General features: G+C 42.7%; 1 protein-coding gene across 4 annotated transcripts in view; it reads left to right on the plus strand.

Moving 5' to 3' along the window:
• The window catches only part of PARVA (parvin alpha), a 114,984-nt gene that overhangs the window by 51,899 nt on the left and 36,333 nt on the right, over positions 1 to 26,752 (plus strand). Inside the window, exon 1 of one of the 4 annotated variants that reach the window (XM_090032714.1) lies at positions 8,046 to 8,171. The exons of the other annotated variants lie outside the window; for them this stretch is intronic. Within the exon in view, the coding sequence (XP_089888840.1) occupies positions 8,144 to 8,171 (28 nt within the window). The 5' untranslated portion in view covers positions 8,046 to 8,143. Of the gene's footprint in view, positions 1 to 8,045; positions 8,172 to 26,752 lie in introns of those variants that run through there. 4 annotated transcript variants of the gene reach the window in all.

Consider the following 26,752-nt stretch of genomic DNA (forward strand, 5'->3'; position numbering starts at 1 on the left):
TGCTGTGATTAAGAACTCCTTTTTTGGCTGCAAGAAGGGTGTAAAGTAACCTTAAACAAACCCAAATGCAACTGTGGAGGATTTCCCTAGCATGGGGAGATTCTGGTCTAGCATACAACAAGCATGGCAAGTTTTATGCTATCTGTTTCTATGCCTTCCCTGGCTGTGGGTGGTATATAACCAGTATGGAAAGTATTCTAGGGGTAGAGGGCGCACTGGAGGGCACAAGGCTCCATTGAGTCCTGTCTTGTCAGAGCAGTGCCATACAATACCCAACAATTCAAAAAGGATATGGAGAAGCTTGAGAGAGTCCAGAGAAGAGCCATGCACATGATCAGATGTCAGGAAAACAGACCTTATGACAACAGGCTGAGAGCCACGGGGCTCTTTAGCCTGGAAAAGCGCAGGCTCAGGGGTGATCTGATGGCCACCTATAAGTTTATCAGGGGTGACCACCAGTACCTGGGGGAACATTTGTTCACCAGAGCGCCCCAAGGGCTGACGAGGTCGAACCGTCACAAACTCCTGCAAGACCATTTCAGGCTGGACATAAGGAAGAATTTCTTTACTGTCCGAGCCCCTAAGGTCTGGAACAGCCTGCCATCGGAGGTGGTTCAAGCACCTACATTGAACACCTTCAAGAGTAAATTGGATGCTTATCTTGCTGGGATCCTATGACCCCAGCTGACTTCCTGCCCCTCGGACAGGGGGCTGGACTCTATGTTCTTCCGAGGTCCCTTCCAGCCCTAATGTCTATAAATCTATGAAAACCCTTGATCTGTCTTTTTAAAGGTTGGCAGGACCATTTCAGCCCCAGTCAAATCCTCCAGAATTGGGAGGGTATGTAGGAAGATAGCCTAGGATTATCATTTCCTCACCTACAGTTGCACTGAATGTGATTTTGGCATTGCTAAAAATCTGGCCTGTAATCATCGACTGTCTGAGTTTTTAGATGATATCCATCTTGTTTTTTCTTATTCATACATTCTGACGTCTATTTTTCCTCCTTTTACACAGCTCCTGCTTTTTCCCATATACATAGATTAGATGCAATTTTTTTTAAAAAGTAAACCCGCATCATTTTTGTTTTGCACATTGCTAAAATGCCTGGAGAGAGTTTGACAAATGTGATGTATGTGTGTCATTGACCAAGTGTAAAAAAACAATCTGACTGGCTTTAACATTTTTTTCAAACTCTATATTATAATTCTACTGTATTTTAACTACCACACTCCTGTAATACTGCACTGTTAAGGACAATTTTGCCCTCAAGGATTCAGCACTTAACATATTTGTCAGTGGTGGTATGGTTGGAGCTTCCCACTAGCTTTCTACTCTCCAATTACAGTACCAGTTTGGGAATAGCTTAACTCCATCTGAAGGTTGGAAAGCAATATTATCACCTTAACTTTCACAATACAGGAAGGGAAGCCATGGAGTACTGGTCACAAGATTGGGGCTCAGGAGCCCTATGTTCAGTTGTCAGCTCTGTCACCAGTTTGATGCATTTTACTAGGTAAGTCGCTTCATCTCTCTCTGTTAGTGTTTCCCTGTCACAACATGGGGAAAAATTACACTAATAGAAAAACAAAAGGTAGCAGATACATACTTGGGGAGGGCTGGTGATATAAAACTGTGGATTTATAGTATCTGAAAAAGGTAGCTAGCTGTGTTAGTCTGAAGTCAGAGAGAAGGCAGAACAGGATGGCACCTTAAGCTAAATGCAGACATTCAGGGAGGTTAGGGGCACATTGGACTGTGTTCAAAATGCCCACCCTATCTAAGGTAAATCAGGATCCGGGGGTAATGGGGAGGGGTTGGAGGGTATCAGGGGTGCAGGCAAGCTTGGGAAGAGGATCAGGGGTCTACAGCGGGAATGGGGGGTAAGCAGGATCCACAGGAGCAATCGGGGAGGCAGGTGGAGTCTGCAGGGGGTTGCTGGGGTTTGAGAGGGTTTGACAGGATCAGGAGGGAGGTTCTTGGGCTCCATGAGGGGGCTTTGAAGGGGACCTAGGGTTATGTTTAGCCTCGACCCATAGAAAACCTGCAGTCCCCTCCCCGCCCCATACTGATTGATCTGGGGGTACCTGGAACAGCTTGTGGGCTATAGGGTTCAGGGGGTGGCTGGTCCATGGGGTGGGGGCCAGGGGCCTAAAAATATCCCAGTACCAGGGAAGGGCGTAGGAAAAGTGTAGCCCTGGATCTGGGGCCAGCAGCTGGGCTTTGCCAGCCCTGGGGCTGTGCAAGTAACCATGCAGAATTTCCATACATTGTTCTAACCTAAATCAAGTAAATCTGATACTACATCAATCCAGGTCTGTTTTAGACCAGGTTCTGCCATTTTTAGACCAGTCTGCGTGCACAGAACTTCTGTATAGTTATGGGTCTAGAGTAATATCTGATCACTGAGATTAGGTCTATAAGCATAAGGTCTGCATCTGGGTAAATTAAGTTAGAAGTAGCTATTTTAACCTGATTTAACCTCCCCCTAGCATCCCCAAATGTCTGGACTTAGCCTTAGAGACTAATTCATTCGATTAGAGCCTTAGAAGGGCATAAGTTTTCAGAGATGGCAGTATGAATTTATGGTACCTAGAGAGTCTTCTGAATAAAATTAACCTACTTTTCTATTTGCATAGAATAGAGCAGAAGAAACGGAGCAAAATTAGTGATTTTTCCCTGTAATTTTTCTATCAAATTTATTGATATAAACTGCAGGCCATATTCTTTACAGATATAAATTGATGCAGTTTTATTGACTTCAGTGAAGCTATACCCATTTACAGTAACAGAGAATTGTTTCATTTAAAAAAACAAACAAACCAAAAACAGTATCTTTAAACACAAACTCTTTGTGCCAAATACAGGTTTGATGGTTCATATGCATATATTAGAGGCACGTCACTTCCTATGTAATTGACAATTTAAAGTTCCATAAATAATTAAATTTGATGACATCCGAGGTTAGGTAGAATGCATATTTTCCTATTATCTGGATTTTCTCAGGACCTTGATAATTTTATCCCATTTACATCAAACGCGCAGGTAACTTTAGAATTCTGGGCCTGTATTATTTCTAGGGAGGCATAACACAATTACAAATGACAGTAATTGACGTTACATGCTTTAATTAAATTTCCTCCTCTGTGAATCAAAACCTTTTAACCAAGCATTGGAGTGCTATTTTTGTATTTATTTGTTACATGGGTTAATGTGTTATGGGGCAGATATGGTATTTATCCATTTTCACAAATTAAGCTATCAGTGTCATGTTGCCTTTGAATTGTTTCCTGTATTGAGGGGTAAAACCACTTGACAAAGATTTCACTCTTCCATGGCTAAACTTCCTGTTTTCACAAACCTGAAAATTGAGGGGTTGAAGATCAACCCTTTGGGAAAATTAACACTTTGGGAAAAACTGAGTCCAAAGCCTCTCACCAATGTGCTGTTCTTTCCTACAGCAATTTCAGTTCAGGGGAAAGGGTCGCTTGTATTTTCAGAATCAGTAATATTATAAAAAATATTAATTTTTTTTAGATTATAGGGGAAAGAAGTGCAATCTCTTGAAGTCATAAATAGGAGGTGAAAGGGCATGAACAGGAGAGTTTACTTACAAAACTTTTCTATCCAGTGTTCCTACCATTAAGCATATACTTCAAAACATGAATTCTCAACTTCCAAAAAACAGATTCCTGCAATATTATCTCTTTCAGAAAGCAATTCTATTTTTATTGAATACAATGCTCTAATTTTTACCCACTTATAGTAATGCACTATAACTATGTATACTTCAGTTTGGTTGGACAGGGTCTTCCAGGAACTACTGTAGGTACAAGAAGAGGTTATAAAGAAGATTACATTGAGGCAAGTCAAAGATACCTTTCATTTAGCACTTTTATAGAATAGCTTGTGAGAATGCCAGTTGTGCCACCTTATCAATGTAAATCACATAATGACTGGGCTAAATAATATGAATTATAACATACAGGGTTCATTCACCTGCTCTTCTGCCAGCATCATATATGCCATCACTTACTTCCAGTGTCCCTCTGCCATTTACATTGACCAGATAAGCTGATCCCTAAGTAAAAGAATGCATAGACACAGGTTTGACATCAGTTCCAGAAACGCAGAAAAGCCCATGGCAAAGCAGTTTAAGTTCCCTGGATGTTCCATTGCTCATCTTATAGTAATTCCTTTTCTCCTTAAACAATAAAAAATTAAAAAGAAACTTTCATGTGAAACTGCACAAGAAGTCTTCCATAGCCTGGATTGTGTTAAACATGGTGCCAACATGGACTATGGATCATAGAATCAATGAGTCGGAAGGGACCTAGACAGATCATCTAGTCCGACCCCCTGCCATGGGCAGGAAGGAGCACTGGGGGTAACAGGGGTCATAAGACCCCAGCCAGGTGCCTAGCCAGTCTCCTCTTGAAGATTTCCAGGGAAGGTGAGAGCACCACCTCTCTGGGAAGCCTATTCCAGGCTCTGGCCACCCTTACTGTGAAGTAGTTCTTCCTAATATCTAACCTAAACCTACCCTCCCTCAGCTTGTGGCCATTGTTCCTGGTGACTCCAAGGGTGGCCCTGGTGAACAGACTTTCCCTGAGTTCCTGCTGGTGGCCCCTGATAAGGTTGTAGGCAGCCACAAGATCCTCCCCTCAAGTCTCCTCTTGCGGAAACTGAAGAGATTCAGGCCCCTCAGCTTCTCCTCATTCTTAACAGCTAGTCCAGATAATGGGCTAACTCCAGTGTCCTACAAGGTATTAAGTGTCTCCTTCATCTCAATCGACCAGTCAGTCATCCCACACTTTATCTCTCTGAGCAGTGTCTCCTCCCTCTATTTCTTTCCCATTAATATAAAGCTCTTTCTTTCTGTTAGCCCATTCATAGCATCTGATGAAGTAGGTTGTTGCCTATGAAAGCTCATGCCTCTTGGAACTAGTTAGTCTCTAAGGGTCCTTACACGCATACTAACTTTCTAGCAGTTAAGTTGACTTGACTTTTTTAAGCCAATTTAACAGTCAGAGTGTACATGCATAAGTGTAGCAGATTCAACTTAAATCCCATGCAGGATAATACACCTCTAAGGTGTATTATCTTGAGTTGCATTAGTTAAATCAATTCTGCAGGGGAAGGTTCACAAGATGGCTGCTACCATGTCAAGGAGCTGTATGTGTGTACACTCCAATATGACTTAACTTAAGTTGCCTTAGTTAAGTTGCCTTAGTTGACTTAGAAGTGTGTACATACTCTAAGGCTGCATCCAGATGAGCATGGCCATTTGTTTGCCTGGGGACAGGTAGCAGCGGCACACCTTGTGCCACTTGTTCCCACGAAATGCCTGTGCCAGATGTGCTCTGGTGCATGGCAGGTTATCCCAGGTAGGGTAGAGGAGGCTGAGGAGACTGGGGCCATCAACTGGGGGCCTTGGGGAGCTACAGCCACAGTGCTCCTGCAGCTGGGAGCCTGGTTGGCAGCCAGAGCATGGCTGCAGCAGGTTATGCTTGGATTTTGTGCGGTGTGTGCTGTCACCGTGTACACCGCCTGGCTTTTTTATGTCATGGATTTTTTGATCCCAGGATCTCCCCTCCCTGTGCACACCTGCATGTGTGGTGTCACAAATGGCTCTGCAGCACCACATACCGCACGTCAGTGCTCATCTGGACACTGCCTAAGGTGCCACCGTGCCCTATCTTCTGCATAGGATAGCTTATTTCAGCCAGTTATAACACTGATAGCATAAATGTAAACAATGTTATATTGGGTCAAACCACAGGTTCATCTAGCTTAGTATCCTGCATCTCACAGTGGCAGAGAGCTGATGTTAAGCAAAGAATATTTCTATAGGGCCTGTCTGGAGTAGTCTATCTTATGCTTCTGCCCTCCTTGGAGCTTTCAGCATTTAGAGACCCAAGAAGTTCCAACGTGGAGGTTGCAGCTCTGTTATCATGTTTAATACCCACTGATGGACCAATCCTGCATGAATCTGTCTCTTTTGAACCTGGTTAAGTTGTCAGTCTCTACAGCATCTTGTGGCAATGAATTCTATAACTTAATTACGTGCTGTGGAAAAAGTACTTCCATTTATGCCTTTTAAACCTAATAATTTTGTTGCACATCCCACAGGCCTATTGGAAAAGTCATTTTAAAAGTGGAATTAAAGTCTGAGAACCTAAGCTGCTATAACTGGTTGTTGTTCCAGCTTCTCTCTGAGCTACACCAATTTATATTGGACAATAGAGAAGCTAGCCTTTAACATTTAAAGAATGCTAGTCAGTCGGTAACTTCCATTCAGTGAATGGGTATCAGCTTTTCATTAGCTGTGCTTGGTTTTGTTATGTACTCCACCGCTGTGTTGCTTCGACTTGTAGGATACCTGGAGCACTTGTTGCTCCATTCAGAAAAATAAAGAGAAAACATCAGGGTAAAACTTCACCAGCTTATTTTTTTCTCTCCATGATTAACTCCTGTTACTCAACAACAAAGAACTCCATCTTTCAGTTCTGTGACAGAGCAGTGCTGTTGTAGGCCACGAGGACAGTCCACATTACTATGGTGGAAGGCTGTGCAGTAGTTGAACAGGGAGGGGGAGGGTAGCTGCAGGTCAGTGTCAAGTGGACACAGCTTTATCATTGATAAGCATGTGAGATAAAAGTCCCATCTAAAGCTGCTTCACACTGACATGTACCAGAGGCTCTTAAAATTCCCCATCATGGTGACCCCATAGGAATGTTGAACAGAATATATTGCATCTTTTTTATAACTGATCACTTCAAAAACACAATCTAGGGTGAGCTCTGATGCATAGCACAGCTGAACAGCCCCCAGTTGTCCATATATGCCTTCACCATAACTCAGATGAAGTTTAAATGGAAACTGGAAAGGTAACTGCTTTCTAGCATTTAGGATTGAGTCATGATCAGCCAAGTCCCTCATTATGCTCTGAGAGTAGAAAGGAGACACTGAAGTTTTACAGATTGTGCAAAGTTGAAAAGCTTCATAGGAAATAAGTTTTATTCCTGACTAAGTTTTCTGTTTTTCTTTGTTTTGTTCTGTTTTCTGTTGCAGGCCTTGCGTTAGGGGCCCAAGAGCACAATCGCTGTAGAGGAAGAGAGTAATATAGCCTCCTTGCCAAACCATTCTGTTGTCCTGTTAATGTCCCATATCTTCTCATTCCTTGTCTCCAAGCTTTTTGTATGTAATTGTTGCTCATTTTACACCTTGATCCTTCTTCCCCTGGAGTTTTACCACTTATTTTAACAGGAATGGTACTTGTGCTTGAAGAAAGAGGCACGGTGACCATGAGTGGTTTTTGAGCTTCCCTGACCATTTTACACAGTCATCACAATTTGACCAGTGTCCTTCACAAAATCAGTTTTACACTGAATTTTGGTCTTTAACTAGATTTTTTTTCATTGGCCTAATGAGCAAAAGTCAATGTGTTTCATTTCCTCTGCTCCTCTATATCAGGGGTGGGCAAAATGTGGCCCGTGGGCCAGAGGCAGCGCGCCAGGCCATTCTATCCATCCCATGGGGCCCCTAAAAAATTTAGAAAATTAATGTATGTCTGCCCCGGCTGCCTGTCATACAGCCCTAGATTGCTTGCCAAAACTCAGTAAGCGGCCCTCCGTCAGATATAATTGCCCGCCCCTGTTCTATATTCAGGCCTACCCCATTCTTTAAGCCTAACAACATAACCAAATGTTGGAAAAATAGCAACGATTCACAGCAGAAATGGACTTTGAGACTGCATGAAAGCATTGATGCCATTTGAATCTCATTCAGGGGGATAACAGATAACAAAAGATATAGTCAAAGCTGCATTCTGGCTCTCCAGACTGCAACTTACTAAGCTGCGAAAGGCAGATTTAGTTTGTTTTGCAGATGGTCTATGAGTCTCATGTGGCATCATATTAAATTATATAGGCAGTCAGTCACTTGTTCTGAAGCGATGCAATGAGCAGAGAGATCTGATGTGCATGGAGCATTCTGTTTAAAAACAGGCTCTAAAGCTAATACAGCTTCACAGAGAGCCACAGAAAGAGAGGAAAGCTTTGTAGGAAAGGGACCTGAAATACAGTACTGACAGCTAGTTCTCAGTGTGGAGATAAAATGAGGGTGGCTTGGACAACATACAATGGGCTGTGGAGCACTTTGTCCTAAAGGTAGGAGAGGCTGCACTACCCACCAACTTGTTTTTCATGTCGATTTCTGTAATGCTTTCTGCATACTACTTTCTGCACTTATAATGTGTAAGTACTGGTCTTTTCTAATATTTTTAAATTAAGGCCGTGTAATTATTTTCTTCCTGCTTTGTTCAGACACTGCTTTGTGAGGGTAACAGTAGAAACCAATCCTGTAGTTTCAAATATTATTCTAGTACTAAAATATTTCTGCAATATGAAATATTAATGATGGGTTTGATTCTGCTCCCACTGATGAGCTCTGAGAGCATTGCTATTAACTGTTGCTGTTGACTTCAGTGCAAGACCAGGCCCTAAGTAATATCTTAAACTAATTGAAAATAATTTGAAACAAACAGTGAAGTCAGAATTTCTGTATGTTAAAAAACTGTCTTGTTTAGTATGAGAGCTTTTAGATGGGCTGTTTTGGATTTGGTACTTTACTTGAATATTTGTGTTCAGTATTATATTTTTATTTACCTATACACAGCTTAATATCAATAGCTGTAACTATTAGTCATTTTCAAGTTTAAACAGTTTTTGATGTATAAAGTCAATTAAGCCATTTTTAAAAAATTAAACCAAGTATAGTATTAACCCCAGAATTGGTAGTACTTTCTGGAAAACTCTGAATTTGAGTTAGTGCTGAACAGAAAAATTCATTTAAGATCATTTACTTAGTTTATTTTATTGTCAATACATGTGCCCAATGCAAAGTAGGAAATATACAACCTGTATCTCAGTTGTTATTGGTCTTAATAGATTGGATACTGAAAAACATAATAGTGAGGAGTGTGGGTGAAGTAGATTTAACTAGCAGGTGTACTATACGTAGCCATGGTTATTGCCCTGTTTTATGGGGCGGGGGGGGGTGGGGTGGCAAGTGTATGTATGACCTACTGCTTGTTTGGAACGAAAGAATAGCAAAGTATATGTAGATCAGAGCAGTTCAGCCCTGCAGAACAGTTTGTTTCTGTAGCATACAGCTTTATTTTCTAATTTATCAATGTGTTAACATTGCACTCATAGAAGTCACCAGGTTCTCAGGGAAGAGGTGTTCAAAAGTTGGATCAAGTGTTCAGGTCTTGGGAAGAAATAAACATAAATCAGGAACGTACAAAATGATACCAGGACTTGTGAAAACTGATTCATGGGACACGAATAAAACCATTCGAGACTCTTGTCGGTAAGATAAAGGATCAAGAATCTAAAGCAGTGGTTCTCAACTAGGGTGCCCCAGTACCCTGGGGAGCCTTAAGAGCCTTTCAAGGGCGCCATGTGTTGCCACACAATGTTAGCAGTGTTAGGTGTGTAAACACGATTCACAAAATAAACCCAGAGTTTTCATATGGGAATCCACAGTGTTATAAACATTCTGATCTGTTGTCGTCTTGCCACAGAAGAAATGCTCTATAATTTTTCTCCAGTCAAAAAATGAGTGAAAACTTAAAAGCTGGCATTTTCTGAGGGGGTGCTTCCACTTCTATCAAGGGGTGCTTCAGGCCTAAAAATGTTGAGAAACACTGATCTAAAGGTTGGGTAACATTCCTACCTTTGCTGAAGGCGCACTGTATGACCAGGGGCCATACAGTTATTAGGGATACATTTTTACATACCCAGGTTCAATACTATAGGTGCAGTTTATATGTACAAACAGGGGGTCTGGGCCTCATGTAATTTGAAACTTAATTCCCTTAATTCCTCAGGCCATCAGCTTCTGCCTGTAAAATGGGGATAATGCGTCTCTGTCTCACTGGGCTGTTGAGATTAAATTTATCAACATTGATAGAGTGCGCTGGTAACCAAAAGTGAAAGGTGCAGACTCATTCCATGTATTAACTGAGGGGTAATTCAGGTTTCCTATGCCAAGGTCCTGGAGTCCTGTATTAGTTTCATATTCCTGCCACCAGCATGTTGCCCTGCTTCCAAGTTTTTGAGAGCATTTTTAAATTTTAGTTTAGACATTTTCTAGGAAAGCTGTCAAAGCCATATTATCAATTGTGGAAATGGCTGAAAAGAGAAACAGTAGCCAAGATTCTTGGCTATGTCTTGTGTTTGCTAGGTATAACTATGAAAGGATAAGACTATATCTAATTATAGGTCCTTGATTAAGAAGGGTAGGGTTGTTCTGGGTAACTTAGGACAGCCTCTAAGCTGTTGTAACCTATGCTAGTATGCAGCGGCCCTCAAGGGGCTCTGTACTAGCCCAGAATTGCCAGAGCCATACTATACGCCACTTGTACATCTCTCAAATGGCCTCTGAACTGTCTCCTTGACTGTGAATGGTTTATGCTAAATGAGGAAAATTGTGTCAAGAAAATTGCCATCTGTGGAGATCCTAGCTTAGTTATGTACGACATGCTACTTCCTCTTACAAATTTTCACAAATTTGTCCCTTGCGGGTTTCTTCACAAAATGCACAGAAATAAAAGGAGGCAGCTGAAAATGAAACATTCTTGGCCTTGTCGTATGTATAAAGCAAATGAGTCCTTTCTGTACTTTGTGGCTTTTAATGCAGTGCTGCTCCATTTTTTATTTTTTGTAAGTTACTTGCTCACCACTTTTGTTTAATGGCATTTTGCAGTAATACAGTACATTACTTTTCCATTCAAAGACCTGAATGCTCTACAGCTAGTATACCTATTAACAGACATTTAACACTTTACACACATTAACTGAGTCTCACAGCACCCGTGTGGCATGGAAGTCATATTATATCTCTTTTGTAAAGGAGTAAACAGAGGTACAGAGAAGTTAAATAACTTACCAGGGGTTACAAAGGGAGTCAGTAACAGAGAAGAACCAAGTCTGTAATAGATCCCAGTACTCTGCTTTATCCACTAGAAGGCTCTGCTTTCCTTATGGATGAACCTATAGTGATATACTGTAATTGCTTTTAATTGCCCCGCTGCAGCAACAAACAGGTTTCCAAAGTTTTTTTTCTTTTCATCTGAGAAGACACTGTAGTTGTTCATGATCCTTAAAATTAGCCCACTTAGACACTTGCTACATATTCTATCTCCCACTTAAAAGATGCAGCTTGTCTTACAGCAGTGGATGGAACCCACTGACTGTGAGCGAACACAAATCAAATGGGAGATTCCTGAAACACTTGGCCACTGTGAGTAAAAGTAAATGGTAGTAGTAGGTGACCACAGACTCTAATGGAAGGGAAATTCACTAGCTGCTGAATGGTTCCTGTATGTAGAATTTGAAATGAGGTATAGTCCTGTAGGCAGAACTTGTGCTCTATCAGTTCAGCAAAGTACTAGTGGGTTCTACAGATGTGGGATTAAAAAAAGGAGAGAAATCCTAGAAAGATATGAGAAAGTGGTCCATGCTTTGGTAGTCATTTCTTTAAGTGGGACAGCAGTGGATTGACATACCTCATATTTAGCAAGAATTTCAACACTATCTCCCATAACATTCTCATTAGTAAACTAATGAAATCCAGTCTAAACAAATTATTATGCTCAAAGAGTAATGGCTTGATGTCTAATTGCAGGGTGGTATCTGGCCTTGGCTTCACCACGATCCGCTGGCTGGGAAATTGGCTCCGTGGTCGGACCCAGAGGGTTGTAATTGATGGCAGTCACTCATCGTGGTGCCCTGTGACCAGTGGGGTCCCTCAAGGCTCTGTCCTTGGACCCATATTGTTCAACATCTTCATTAATGATGTGGACATTGGAGTCAGGAGTGGTCTGGCCAAGTTTGCCGATGACACCAAACTGGGGTAAAGCATCCACGCCAGAAGATAGGCGGGTGATCCAGGCTGACCTGGACATGCTCAGCAAATGGGCAGACGAGAACCTCATGGTGTTTAACACCGAAAAATGCAAGGTTCTCCACCTTGGGAGGAAAAACCTGCAGCATCCTTATAGGCTCGGCAGTGCTACGTTGGATAGCACTACAGAAGAAAGAGACTTGGGGGTCATCATTGACCACAAGATGAACATGAGCCTGCAATGCGATGCTGCGGCTAATAAAGCGACCAAAACGCTGGCTTGCATCCATAGATGCTTCTCGAGCAAATCCCGGGACGTCATTCTCCCCTTGTACTTGGCCTTGGTGAGGCCGCAGCTGGAGTACTGCATCCAGTTTTGGGCTCCACAATTCAAAAAGGATGTGGAGAAGCTTGAGAGAGTCCAGAGGAGAGCCACGCGCATGATCAGAGGTCAGGAAAACAGATCTTACGATGATAGGCTGAGAGCCATGGGACTCTTTAGCCTGGAAAAGCGCAGGCTCAGGGGTGATCTGATGGCCACCTATAAGTTTATCAGGGGTGACCACCAGGATCTGGGGGAACATTTGTTCATCAGAGCGCCCCAAGGGCTGACGAGGTCGAACAGTCACAAACTCCTGCAAGACCGTTTCAGGCTGGACATAAGGAAGAATTTCTTTACTGTCCGAGCCCCCAAGGTCTGGAACAGTCTGCCATCGGAGGTGGTTCAAGCACCTACATTGAACACCTTCAAGAGTAAATTGGATGCTTATCTTGCTGGGATCCTATGACCCCAGCTGACTTCCTGCCCTTTGGGCAGGGGGCTGGACTCGATGATCTCCCGAGGCCCCTTCCTGGGTCTATGAAATCTATGAAGTGGTGTTCTCTAGGGTCCTTCTTGGGCCAGGTACTGTTCAATGCCTTCAGTAATGATTTGGAGGGTGGGACTGAATGCACAGCTAGCAATTTAGGAGTGACAGACACTTTGGTGGATACAATTAGGATTCAAAATCACCTTGATAAACTGGAATAATGGACCAGAATTAATTGTCTGAAATTCGGTAAGGACAAGTGTAAAGCCCTGCACTTGGGATGCAACTATCAAATGTACAAATATGGACTGGGGAATGACTGGCTAAGCTACGGTACTTCAGAACAGGACCTGGGGTTATAGCAAATCATAAGCTGAATATAAGTCAGCAGTATGCTTTTGTAGTAAAAAAGGCCGAAAGCATACTGTCACATAAATAAGACCATTGCTTAGAAGTTAAGGAAGTAATTCTTCCACGCAGCACTGACGAGGCCTCACCTGGAATACTGTAGCCAGTTTTGGGTACTCCACGAAAGATGTGGACAAATTAGAAAGCATTCAGCAAAGAGCAACAAAATGATTAGAGGTCGAGAAAGTATCATTAATAAGGAAAGTTTGGAAGAACCAAGATTATTTAGTCTGGAGAAGAGAAGATTGAGGGAGAGATTTAGTATCAGTCTTCAAATAGTTGAATAGTGATCAACTGTTCTTTTTGGCTGCAGGGGACAGGACAAGATATTGCTGTCATAAATTGCAACAAAGAAAACTTTCTGAATATGAAGGTGGTTAAGCATTGGAATATAATACCTAGAAAAGTTGTGGAATCTCCATCCTTGGAAGTTTTTAGGAGTAGGTTAGACCAGTAGGTTTCCCCTTTTTAAGTTCTAAGCACCCCTGGATAGACTTGAGATACCTCTTGTAGTACTTACTGCCTACAGAAAAATAATTGAGCAGTTTTTCTATTGCAAAAAACTCAGAAAGACAATCAACTGAATTTCTATTTGAAATCTCTGTGTTTATCTTGTGAATCGTGTTTGCAAACCTAACAGTGCTGACATTCTGTGGTACCCCACAGCAATCTTAAAAAGATCTCAAGACCACCTCATGGTACCACAGCACCCTGGCTGAGAATCACTGGCTTAGATGAACCCTTGACCTGAATGGTTGAAAGGCAGTCTGCATTTTCTTGCCAGAAGCACGCAGTAATTAATTCATAAACTTACAACATAGTTGTTTGCCTTAGATATTGGTTCCCAAGATGTGTCATGATGAACCTACAGAGGCTTTAAGAAAATACTTGACAAATCAAAGAACCTTCTACAAAATATTAAATATAAATAAATTGATACACTGGAAATGATTTTTAAATCTGGTTGTATAACTTGACTGTATAATGGTGTGTCTCTTTAAGATGACCCTACTTGTGAAATTTAAGATACCTTCTTAGAGATTAGGTATAGGATTAGTACAGAATAGCACTACATGCATCAGGCTATCCACCTCTGCTAATAAATCAGGGCGGGCAATTATTTTGGGCGGAGGGCTGTTTATCAAGCTTTGGCAAGCTGTCGAGGGCCACAGCTACAGGCACTCAGAGTCATAAAAGGTATCCGGAGTCATTGTCCTGATACCTGTGTGTTTGTGCTATGTATGTAGAAGTGATTGCATAATAGGTCAAAATGTAGTCTTGCTCTTGTATAGTGTGTGGGGTGTGGAGCAGTGTTGGTGGGTATGGGTGGATGGATGTGGGGTTTGTGGGGAGTTGTGGATGTGTGTGGGGGGGTGGGTATATGTGGGGGGGGTGTCTGGAGGAGGGTGTGGCTGTGGGGTTTGCAGGAAGGTTTGCCAGGGGGGAGCCAGCCAGGTCTTTGCTGCCTGAAGCCTCATGGTCGTGTGTGTGTTCTGGTGGCTCCTGCTGCTGCCAGGAGGCCGGGGGCTGCTGGGGAAGGGCCTGTCATGCTCAGGGGGCAGTGCAGGGGGCTCCTGGAGCCACTGGGGGTGGCACAAGTCGGTGACAACATGGCCCGGGATGCGGGAAACCCAAGGAGGTCGTGCAGAACTTGCATCTTCCGCCTGAGGCCGGGGTGGCAGCATGCACTGGAGCCTCCCATGGCGGGGGGCAGCTGGGCCATTGCTGCCCCAAGCCTCAGGCACAGGATGGAAGTTCTGTGCCACCTCCCCGTGCCCCGGGCCACGTCCCTGCTGGGTCATGCCACCCCCAGCAGCCCCAGGCACCCCCCGCGCTGAACCCAGGGCCAGGCAGAGGGGTTGTGAGCCAGCAACAGCCGGGCAGTGCCCCAGGGCCAGTGCCGGCGGGGCCCAGAGCAGGCTGGCAGGAGCTCAGGGTGTAGCTGTCTGGGCTCTATGGAGCTGGGCTGGGCTGCCCCAGCATGGAGCGAGGGGAGCCACCCTGCTCTGGGCCCCACCAGTGCTGGCTCCCGTGCACTCCCTCGCTCCCAGCCCCCTGCTCCAGCCCTGTGGCCCCCGACCCCCTCTTACCTGAGGTTCCTGCTCTGGCACAGGCAGGAACAGCCCCATGGTCCCTCTGGCTGGACAGGGCAGGGCGGGCCCTGCTCTTCCAGGGGCCTGCTGTGGCGTCCCCTGGGTCCTGGTGCCTCTGGCTCCTATCACTTTTGACAGGAGCCAGAGGCAAATAAATACTAATTGTAAAAAAATTTATAGGGGCCCCATGGGCTTGGTGGGCTGGATTTTGCCCACCCTGTAATAAATCATGCGCGTGTATTGGTTTCTCTTAATGTTCCCATCACTCCGGCTCACTTTCTTCCGAACTTCCTTTGTGTTTGCTACCCTTTAGTTTTGGTGTCATTCACAAATTTTGCTGTGGGCAACTTAACATGAGAGAGAGAATTGAGAAGAATTTGAATCGGTTCTCATGGGGCAGAAGAGTCCCCTGCCTTGCAATGGTTATAAAAGTACCTGGAAGTGCAGCAGAACTCCTGGCTTTCTGTGAAGAATTCATTCCTGAAAGATGACTACATGTTTATCTGTTGACCCAGAAGCAGTTCCAGAAGCTGCACTTCAAGAACCATAAGGAGCCCTTTGCGATACATAAATAAGTACTCTGTGTGCAAAGAAAAAAGAACTTTAGTTTTTTTATGAATGATAGCATCATTAAGTAATCATTTCTCCAAATCCCTCCCCTCTCCTGCCCCATCTCATCCCCAACAGAGGAAGTGAGACAGATGATGGGAAAGAACTAGAGCTAGCATATATCTTTTCGTCCTCCAGAAAATTAGATGTGCGTACATGATGAGAAGAGAGCAAATGATTCGGCAAAATCTCACCCCACTACTAGCGAGCCCTTGCATTCTTGAGAACTATTTTTGTGTTTTCTCTGAGGAATAACAAGCTGGGAAAGGCTTCTTGGAACAAATCGTTGATTTTGTCTTTTCCACATGAGCGCCTCTTGTTGATGTTGGATAAGCTAGTGTTAGTTGGTTGGTAATTCAGAGAACATGAGGTGAAAATCAACCCAATAAAATAAGCTTCTCTCCATTTAACTCAATTTTTTGGAAACAAAATGTTGCAGCGGACTGGATAATGTGTAATGTGAACCACTGCCTTGTGTTGGAATGATGACTGCTGTCTGTCTGTGTTTATGACTGTGAGTGCCTGTAGATGTTCAGGACGCCTGCTCCGATGCACTGGAATTACAGCGCATTGAAGCAGACTCGATTAATGAGGTTTGCTGGAGACATGTTCCTGGAGCCTCAGTTTCTCATGTATTCAGCGTTCCCACACTTCAAAATGGTGGCAGGGGTGTTTTAACTAAAGTTCATTGAACGAGTTAAAGTGCCCCCATCGCCATTTTGAAGCATAGGACATGAAATACATGAGACACTGCAGGAGCTTTAATTAGAGCAGCTCCCAAGAGCTTCTCTAATTAAAGTGCCCCTCCCCCCCCCAATCCCTGGACAATGTATAAAGACACCCTTTGTGACAAGGAAGTAGCTGAGGTGGGACCCCTACTTTTTTTGATACAGTGCGAGAGTTGTCTCACTGCTGTCCCCAACCACTCTGAGTGAACATGATATCCAGCATAGCAATAAGTGTGAAGTCCTAACTGACACTGAATTTATCTCATTAATAATGTAAATGTGTATGCAGCCATGCAACTAGCAGAACAAATAACAGCTTTTTTGCACACAAGCAAAAAAAAAAAGATACTAAAATCAAGTCTGATTCAGGAGCTTCTAACTGATTATATACTTTATTGGTCATGATACACTCTGATACGCATCTATAATGATCATAAAACTTCTCATTGGCCCTATCTGTTATTCATGGGATGGATAAGAATAAAGTAGAGTCTTTGTTTCTACCCCACCTCATATTTTTTCAGGCATGTTTAAAGCATTTTCATCAGGTGACATATTTTACAAATATCTACAGATACTGCTTGCATTTGCTAGAAGATAAGAGGAGAGACTCTGAAGAACCAAATGGAATGACTGACACCTACTTTAGATTGACACTTCACCCTTGCTCTCTGTTATAAACCAGAGGACAATGCTGAGAAAGAATCTTTCTCCACAAACAGAATGTGAAAGCATGTAAAGTATAATGGGGCTGAATGTGACATGGTTAAGGAAGAGTACAAGTGATTTTATAGGGAATATTTGATCTTTGATAATTTTTCTTCTCTTTTCTGTCACTTGTAATCTCTAGGGTTTTTTCTTATGTGCAGAAGGGAAAAAAAATAGAGACCAGCCAGAAGCAGCAAACAAGACACTTAGGCACCACTGAATAGCTCTGGACATTCAATAAAAGTTCAAGGCAATAAGCATTTAATGCACATTGTATACAAGAAGAATAAATTGTGCCATTCCCCCACTCTTTCTTTTCTTTTTTTCTTTTTTGCTGTGATTTGTTTAATAAATAAATGAGAAAAGAAAATGGGTTCTTTCTGGAGAATGAGTACTAATGCAGTAACATTACAGTGCAGCATATTGTTGTAGACCTGTTTGCATGTTTATTTACTTTTACAAATAGTTGGCTTGAAATCAGCAGCTAATGGAATGAGAATGATGTTCCTGTACAGATCATTTCCTGAAAAACATTTTCAATTGCAAACATATCTCTGCTTTTCTTTCTTCATTTGTTATGTCTTTGGGAATAAATAAGGAGTAGCATTTACAACTTAAGTTTTATGTTCTGAAGACAATTTTAGCAATGATCCCCACATAAAAAGGCTCCTTTGTAGTTGCAGACATATGTTTATGATGTTTTGTGCTGTAAATATTGAATTTCTGGTGGATGCTGTGTCATATACTACAAACTTGTAAACATCTACAAATTCACTGGGTCGTTTTAGTACCATGTGTAATGCAGATTTATTGTCTTTAGTGTAGATTTCTTTTGTCTCAGACTTAAGCCAAAATTGTATATTAGGTAAATTATCCATTCAAGAACGGTCAAGATTTTAGATTAATATTTCCATTACCTTTGGTAAATTGATAGCATGCATCCTTCTACCAAGAGAAAGTAAAGCTCTGAATAGCCCAAATAGAAGTTGCCTAAGTTTGCTTTAACAAACATTATCATTTGCAAAGCCTTGATTTTGACACTGCTAAAATAGGACTTGTCCATCTCACCCTGTTAGTTTGTCAGGACCCTATTCTTACGTACATGAGTGTCAATCCAGAACAACTGTATTGGAATTCTTTCAGGGTAGAACTGGAGCATTTGAGAGGAAAATTTGGTCCCTATTGTGTCAGGTTATTATACATTATTGTATCTACAAAACCTTTGATAGAACTATGGGGATTTTTGCTGTATGAACCCAGAATAGTAATCTTTTAAATTTCTGTTAAAACAAATAGTAATATTTGTTTTAACAGAAATATTAAAGCTGGTCTCTGAGTACTTAGCTCTGTAGTGCAAAACTTTGAAGTCAGTGCAGTGTTTCATGTGAGAAAACCTATTCATGTGCAAAAGTGGCTATGGGATTGGGCCTTTAAGGTCAAAGGTGCTTACCAGAAAGCCTGAACACTGTAGGGGAAATGTACAATCACAGTGATCCAGTCTGTTTTGACTGTTCTTCAGACTAACAGATATGACAACAGATTGTATTAAAAAAAATCTGTGTGACAGCCATGGCATAAGCACCAAAGGTGGGACTGAAAATAGAGGTGAAAGAAAATTTTTCAACAGAAAAAAATCTGAGTAGGAAATTTGATTTAGCCAAGATGAATTTCTTCCCCAGAAAAATGTCAGTTTCAGTAGATTGTTTCTTTAGTTTTCAGGTGTCAAAAAAAAAAGGTTTTTTTGCAAATCAACATTTTTAGGTTTTTTTATTTAATTCGACTTAGATAACAATACCTTTGAGTTTTGGGGAACACCGGTTATAACAGGAGATATAATTCCTGTTATAATTTAGGGAGTATGGTCGTTTTGGGTGTTGTTGTTTTCATGGTTGTTCTTGGTTTAAGGATTTTTTTTTTAAAGCTCCAGCTTCTGGATCCATGTGATTACAAAATTTCAACTTTAAGAGAAAAAGTCTACTCTTCAGCCTCAAAATGCAGAAAAAGCTTAAAATGTGGACTCTTCAAAGCAAAGGAAAAGAACCTCAAATTAATTTAAAATCTTATGATTTTTAAGGCTTGGTGTTAGCACTAACCAAGCTCTATGAGCCTTATAGAACAATCCAGCTCCCATTGTAGTTAATGGCAAAAACCCAATCTTTGGCGTGCAATACCTTAGAAATACTATGTTTAATTTTGAAAGTGCAGAATCAGTGTTACTGTGGAAAAAAGGAGATGCAAAATGCAAATGAAGGAGTAGCTGCACAATGACAAATTTATTTCATGTCTCTTTGCTAGTGCATATGTCAAAACAGAGCGTGTTGGGTAATATTGCATTTCTGAGCTCAGTTGTGCTGTAAGATATGTTTTACTTTAAGTCTGAGTAGCATAAAACACTGAACACAAAACAAGGCAGAAAAATGCCTTTGAGAAAATAATTTTAAAAATTAAACTAATACAGTGCATGCAAGCGTGGAGCAACAGACTGCATTAACACTGATAAGTGCAAGGTGTTGCACATGGGGAGGAAGAACCGGCACCACACTTACAGGTTGGGGAACTCCCCTCTTGCCAGCACGGAGACGGAAAAGGATCTTGGAGTCGTCATTGACTCCACGATGAACATGGGCCGGCAGTGTGGGGAGGCAGTCAAGAAGGCCAACCGTACCCTGTCATGCATCCACAGATGCATCTCGAGCAGGTCCAGGGAGGTGATCCTCCCCCTCTATGCGGCGCTGGTCAGGCCGCAGCTGGAGTACTGTGTCCAGTTCTGGGCGCCACACTTCAAGAGGGACGTGGACGATATGGAAAGAGTCCAGAGGAGGGCCACTTGTATGATCAGGGGTCAGCAGGGCAGGCCTTATGAGGAGAGGCTACGGGACCTGAACCTGTTTAGCCTCCACAAGAGAAGGTTAAGGGGGGACCTTGTGGCCTGCTACAAACTGGTCAGGGGGGATCAGCAGGTATTGGGGGAGTCCCTGTTCCCCCGTGTGCCGCCAGGAGTGACCAGGAATAACGGTCACAAGCTGGCGGAGGGTAGGTTTAGATTAGATATTAGGAGGCGCTACTTCACAGTCAGGGCGGCTAGGGCCTGGAACCGGCTTCCAGGGGAAGTGGTGCAGGCTCCTAGCCTGGGGATTTTTAAAAGGAAGTTAGATGAGCACCTTGCCGGGGTCATCTGACCCCGGTGCTCTTTCCTGCCAAGGCAGGGGGTCGGACTAGATGATCTACCTAGGTCCCTTCCGACTCTAGCTACTATGAAACTATGAAACTATATACTAGAGGAATTAAGCCAATTTAAACTGCCATTGGGCAATGCTCCAGCCCCAGATTCAGTCTACTTCCAGTGATTCTAGTGGCAGTTGGGTGTTTGAAGCACAGGGCAAAATTTGGCTCATAGCATTTGTGGATTTGATAGCACAGTTATGACCTTGTAATCCCAGATCTTCTAAAACGTTAAGAAATCTATCCAGCTTAAAATAGCTGCTGTAATTCCTGTTGAAATAAGCTCATGGGCTTCTGGGACCAAATTTACTACTGGCATAATCTAAACCAAGGCTGTTAGCAGCTGATATCAGCAGAACTGGGCTGGCTTGCTTCAGGAATGACGTTGGCGGAGCTAATCCTGAAGCTGAAGAGAAAGCTTTCCATTTCTTAGCAGGAATTTTAACTAGGAATTGTAAAAAGTTACTGTTAGAAAAGGTTAATCTGGACTAGGTATAACTCCATTGATTTCAGTGGTTTTACAACAGGGGTGAATTCAACCCTTCCCTCCAGCTAGCCAAATGACCATATAAACAGTTCCTGGATTCTTTTCTTATTTACATGGGTTGCATAAAACTGGTGTAACTCCATTATTAGCAACAATAAAAATGAGAGAAGGATTAGGTCCATGACCCGCTTAGCCTTTAGCAAAGAGGAGACGACCCACTTCTGAATGCTAGTCTCCCATCGCAGTAGCAAAGCCAGTCTTCAGGAGCCTTGTGAGTGTAGTCTAGACAATTTCTGAAGGTTCTGGCAGGCATTACATGCAATAGATATGATCTTTGTTGCTAGACAGCTACAGGAGAACTGCCACAAGCAACGCAGAGATCTTTACATGGCCTTCATTGACCTGACTAAGGCCTTTGATTCAGTCAACAGAGAAGACCTATGGAAGATCCTAGTGAGATGCCTGCCAAAATTTGATACTGTCATCAGACTTGTTCATGATGACATTACCGCAACTGTCCTAAGCAGTGGCTCAGGAACAGAACCCTTCACCATTAGAATTGGAGTCAAGCAAGAATGTATGACTGTACCAACACTTTTTTCCATCTGTTTCGCAGCTATTCTGCATCTCATTGATGATAGACTTCCATCTGGAGTCAGCATCCAGTATCACATGGATGAGAATCTCTTGAACATTAACCAGTTACGTTCCTAATCCAAGATAACTGACACCTCCATTACTGATCTTCAGTACACTGATGACTGTCATGTGTGCCCACTCAGTTGAAGAGCTCCAGGTTACTCTTAATTGTTTCTGTGAAGTGCATGAACTGACTGTCAACTTCACAAAAACCAGGATACTTTGCCAGTCTACACCAAATCAACCAGATGCTTCCTAACATGCTAGAATTGGAGGTCAGTCTTTGGAAAATGTTGAGCGTTTTCCCTACCCGGGGTAGTCATCTTTCTCAAAAAGTAAACATAGATGATGATATTCAACACTGAATTAAATCTGCTAGTGCTGTTTTTAGACATCTCTGAAAATCGTGCCTATGATTATCATGACATCAGGACCCTAACTGTACTTCTCATCTACTAGGTTGTTGTCATCCCGACACTGTTGCATGGGTGTGAAACATGGACGACATACCAGAAACACCTGTAAGACCATCAACAGTCTTTGAAAAATCCTCCATGTCAATTGGAAGGATAGAAGAATGAATACCAGCATTTTGGCTCAAGCAAATGCCACCAACATTGAAGCCATATTTATATGGCACTAGCTGCATTAGACAGGGCATGTAATAAGGATTCCTGACAACTGGATCCCAAAACAAATTCTTTACTCCCAACTCACCAATAGTCACCACTCTAGAAGTGGGCAAGTGAAAAGATTCAAGGACACCTTTAAGGCCAATCTAAAGAATGCAATATTAACATCAATACTTGGAAGACTTGAACACTGAATTGTCCCCAGCGGTACCATGAAGTACAATGAGGCATTGACCATTTTGAGCAAACTTGTTTCACTATAGAGGCAAATTGACAGCAGAGATTAAAGGAAAGAGCTGTGATTTGACACTTCTTCCTTCTGGAACTGTATGCCATATCTACAGTTAAAATGCAGATCTTGGAACGGCCTCTCTGGAATCACTGATGACTTCCTATTTACAGGAAAACTGTCATCGTTGTATCGAGGGGCTGCTTACAATGATGACAATGGTGGGCATTCTAGAAGCTAATGGCTAATGTGGCATAATGTGTTTTAGCTATGACTTTTCCCTAGCCTGTTCACTTATCTCATGGGCTTTGGAGGGGAGAAAGCATGAAGAATCGTACAGTGGACAGATCCAATTACTTTAGGGCAGTTTTGCAATTTAAGAGTGGTGTAACTTTGCTGTAGTTCACCAGGGAACCAGGCCTCTACATCAAAGAACATAATAAGAATCTTTAAATTTTATTTTTTGTTAAGCAGTATCTCATTGCTCAAGTAGCTAAGATTTCTAAACCCCCATTTTTCTACTGCTTTAATTCCTCAAAATACTACAAGACATTGGACTACGTAAAATATTTCACCTGTGAAATTTCACTATTGAATTGCAACAGCTCCCCCAAACCTGTATGCTTGTTTTTTTATTAAAGTGCCGAAGTTGTGTTTTTGGTAAAAATAAATTAAAACAAATTAATACAGCACCATTTGAAAGTGGACTCCGTTGCCAAATCATGATGTGATATGTAAAGCCATAACCCCTGTCAAATTCTTGTGGTTGAGCTATAAACTCTTAAGCATATATTAGTGGTCTATAATGGAAATTCTTAAGAACACTTATCTTTATTATGCAGTACATTTCTCTCTCAGTATACATTTCTCTTTCTCAGCACACACATTTTAAGTACATTTCTTTTTCTCTCTTTTCCCCTTCTAGTACACACATCCTGCTATGATGCACTTGTTTGAGATGAATATTGATATGTGGCAAAATCCTCTACCATGTTCACAGTGATGAGAGAGGTTCAGTGTAATGTCATGTACATTGGTTTCTCCATTATTTGCCTGGAGTAGGATTGGTTGGGGACAAGGTTCCCTTCACCGTCTATAAGAGAAGCAGGATCACTACCAATATCCTGTATGTTGTGAAAAGGAGCATATGGACAGGAGGCCCGGTAGTCTTGATGCACTCTCTTTCTGGCAGACCATGCCTCCTTGGGATTTTTGCACATTGGTTGATGTGTTTATATGAGCCTTTCTTGGTGCTCATGAAGGCACCAAATGTGTAGTCTCCTTGCAAGGATTCCTACGGTTGATAAGCCTTCTGATGTTCTTCTGACTGAACTTTCTATTTTATTGTTTCGGGGGGGTTGGGGTAGGGAGTCAAGTCATTTTGCAGGGGGGAGGAGTTGTCTTATGTTTTGTTTTTTTCTTGTTCAGGGTTCTTTAGGGACCCTGATACTATGATTTTGTTGATGAAAGGTATGGTATAAATATGGTTTGTAGAGATACGATGCAGTGAAGTACAGCAACTGTGTACAAAGACCTTGAAGATATTGCTTCATTTAGTATCCAGGGCACTGAATCTCCTGAAAGAGATGTCATGTACCTTTGCCAGTATTTCTTGTGCTGGGAAGATGAACTGACTGCTTTCCCCAGTGCTTCTCACTAGGAAGGTCAGCTAACTGCTTCCTCTACCGTGTCCAGACTAAGTAGAGCTGTATGACTGGCCTGACCCTGCTGGTCAGTCAGCTACTTTGGGCAGGGAGACCACTGAGAAGCTAGCTGGCTTCAGCAGATTTGATTAACTCTCAGTCAGGACTTATGTAAAAAAAGGTTTTCTGCTCAGAAATCTCTGTGCTGAAGTCCTTCATAATTGAAAAATTTCAAATCAAGGTCTCTGTGCAGAGGTCATTTACATGTTCAAATTTTTATGCCCATTAAGATTCAGAGCATAAAAATCAAAGGAGATAATAAAACCTATAGCCATTCTGTCCAGGGGGGCTATTAAAGAAAATTTGCCATTAGGTATGACCAGTTCCTGAGAGAGTGCCTGCTGGGCCAAATTCATACCTGCTGTAACTCCTCCAAATTTGATGGAGTTATAAGAGGGTTTAGTTTGGTCCATGGTTCTCAACCTTCAGTTTCAGCCAACATATAACGATCCAAAGAGCTGTTATTGTCAGCATTATAATGTTATTTTATTGTTATTTCTTTCAGGGTTAATTAGGTATGTGTTTGTGTGTGTGTGTGCATGCACGTGTGTGTAAATACACATACGTACTAACAGGAAAAGAGGATAGAGGAAGGTTAGTTTTTTACTATTTAAGATAGTAGCTTTTTCAAGGTTGATTTTAAGGGTAAAAAATATTGCAGTAACTGTAGTGTCAATAGACTTTACAGTGTTTGTAGTCATAACAGTCCCTTCAGAAGGGCCCAAATCCTTTCTCAAATAATGCACCTAATTCTTAGCACTCATTTTCTAATTCAAGTTAACACTTACTAGAGATGTTATAATTATCCATGTTGTACCCAAGAAGTTGTTGCAGAGAAGTTAAAACCAACCTATTAAATGGGTACTTTGTGTCAGTCTTTCATCAGTCCCATGGGACGCCCATGCCTGCTACAGGACAGGGAGGTCCGGGTGAGGGAGATCCCCTGCCCTCCATAAATGCTGACCTCATGAAGAAACATCTTGAGAAGCTGGATACCTTCAAGTCAGCCGGCCCTGACAATCTACACCCCAGGGTACTCAAGGACCTGGTGAGCATCATAGCCCAACCCTTGGCATGGATCTTTGAAAACTCCTGGTGCTCTGGTATAGTGCCTGAAGATTGAAAGAAGGCCAATGGGGTGCCTATCTTCAAGAATGGGAGGAAAGTGGATCCAGCTAACTATAAGCCCATGAGCCTGACTTCTGTCCCAGGGACGATCTTGGGAAAGTTTATTAAAGAGGCCATCTTTAATGGAGTGGCCGACACCAACATCCGAAGGGATAGCCAGTGCAGGTTTGTTGTCGGTAGGTCTTGCTTGACCAATCTCATTTCCTTCTACAACCAGGTGACCTATCACCTGGACAAGGGAGAAGAGATTGATGTCATATATCTTGACTTCAAAAAAGCCTTCAATCTGGTATCCCATGGTCACCTCTTGGCGAAACTGGCCAATTGTGGCCTTGGGTCCACCACGATCCACTGCCTGGGAAATTGGCTCCGTGGTCGGACCCAGAGGGTTGTAATTGATGGCAGTCACTCATCATGGTGTCCTGTGACCAGTGGGTTCCCCCAAGGCTCTGTCCTTGAACCCATATTGTCCAACATCTTCATTAATGATGTGGTTATTGGAGTCAGGAGCAGACTGGCCAAGTTCACCGATGACACCAAACTTTGGGGCAAAGCATCCACGCCAGAAGACAGGCGGGTGATCCAGGCTGACCTGGACAGGCTCAGCAAATGGGCAGACGAGAACCTGATGGAGTTTAACACCGAAAAATGCAAGGTTCTCCACCTTGGGAGGAAAAACCTGCAGCATCCTTATAGGCTCAGCAGTGCTATGCTGGCTAGTGCTACGGAAGAAAGAGACTTGGGGGTCATCATTGACCACAAGATGAACGTGAGCTTTCAATGTGATGCTGCGGCTACTAAAGCGACCAGAATGCTGGCTTGCAACCATAGATGCTTCTCAAGCAAATCCCGGGATGTCATTCTCCCCTTGTACTCGGCCTTGGTGAGGCCGCAACTGGAGTACTGCGTCCAGTTTTGGGCTCCACAATTCAAAAAGGATGTGAAGAAGCTTGAGAGAGTCCAGAGAAGAGCCACGCGCATGATCAGAGGTCAGGAAAACAGACCTTACGACGACTGGCTGAGAGCCATGGGGCTCTTCAGCCTGGAAAAGCGCAGGCTCAGGGGTGATCTGATGGCCACCTATAAGTTTATCAAGGGTGACCACCAGGATCTGGGGGAACGTTTGTTCACCAGAGCGCCCCAAGGGATGACGAGGTCAAACGGTCATAAACTCCTACAAGACCGTTTCAGGCTGGACATAAGGAAGAATTTTTTTACTGTCCAAGTCCCCAAGGTCTGGAACAGCCTGCCATTGGAGGTGGTTCAAGCACCTACATTGCTTCAAGAACAAATTGGATGCTTATCTTGCTGGGATCCTGTGACCACAGCTGACTTCCTGCCCTTTGGGCGGGGGGCTGGACTCAGTGATTTTCTGAGGTCCTTTCCAGCCCAAATGTCTATGAAATCTATGAAAGTCAGCTGCACAGCTGGAATTAGAGAACAC

Source organism: Crocodylus siamensis, chromosome 2 (genome assembly GCF_052110815.1).
Source record: "Crocodylus siamensis isolate JL-2025a chromosome 2, ASM5211081v1, whole genome shotgun sequence".
NCBI lineage: Eukaryota > Metazoa > Chordata > Crocodylia > Crocodylidae > Crocodylus > Crocodylus siamensis.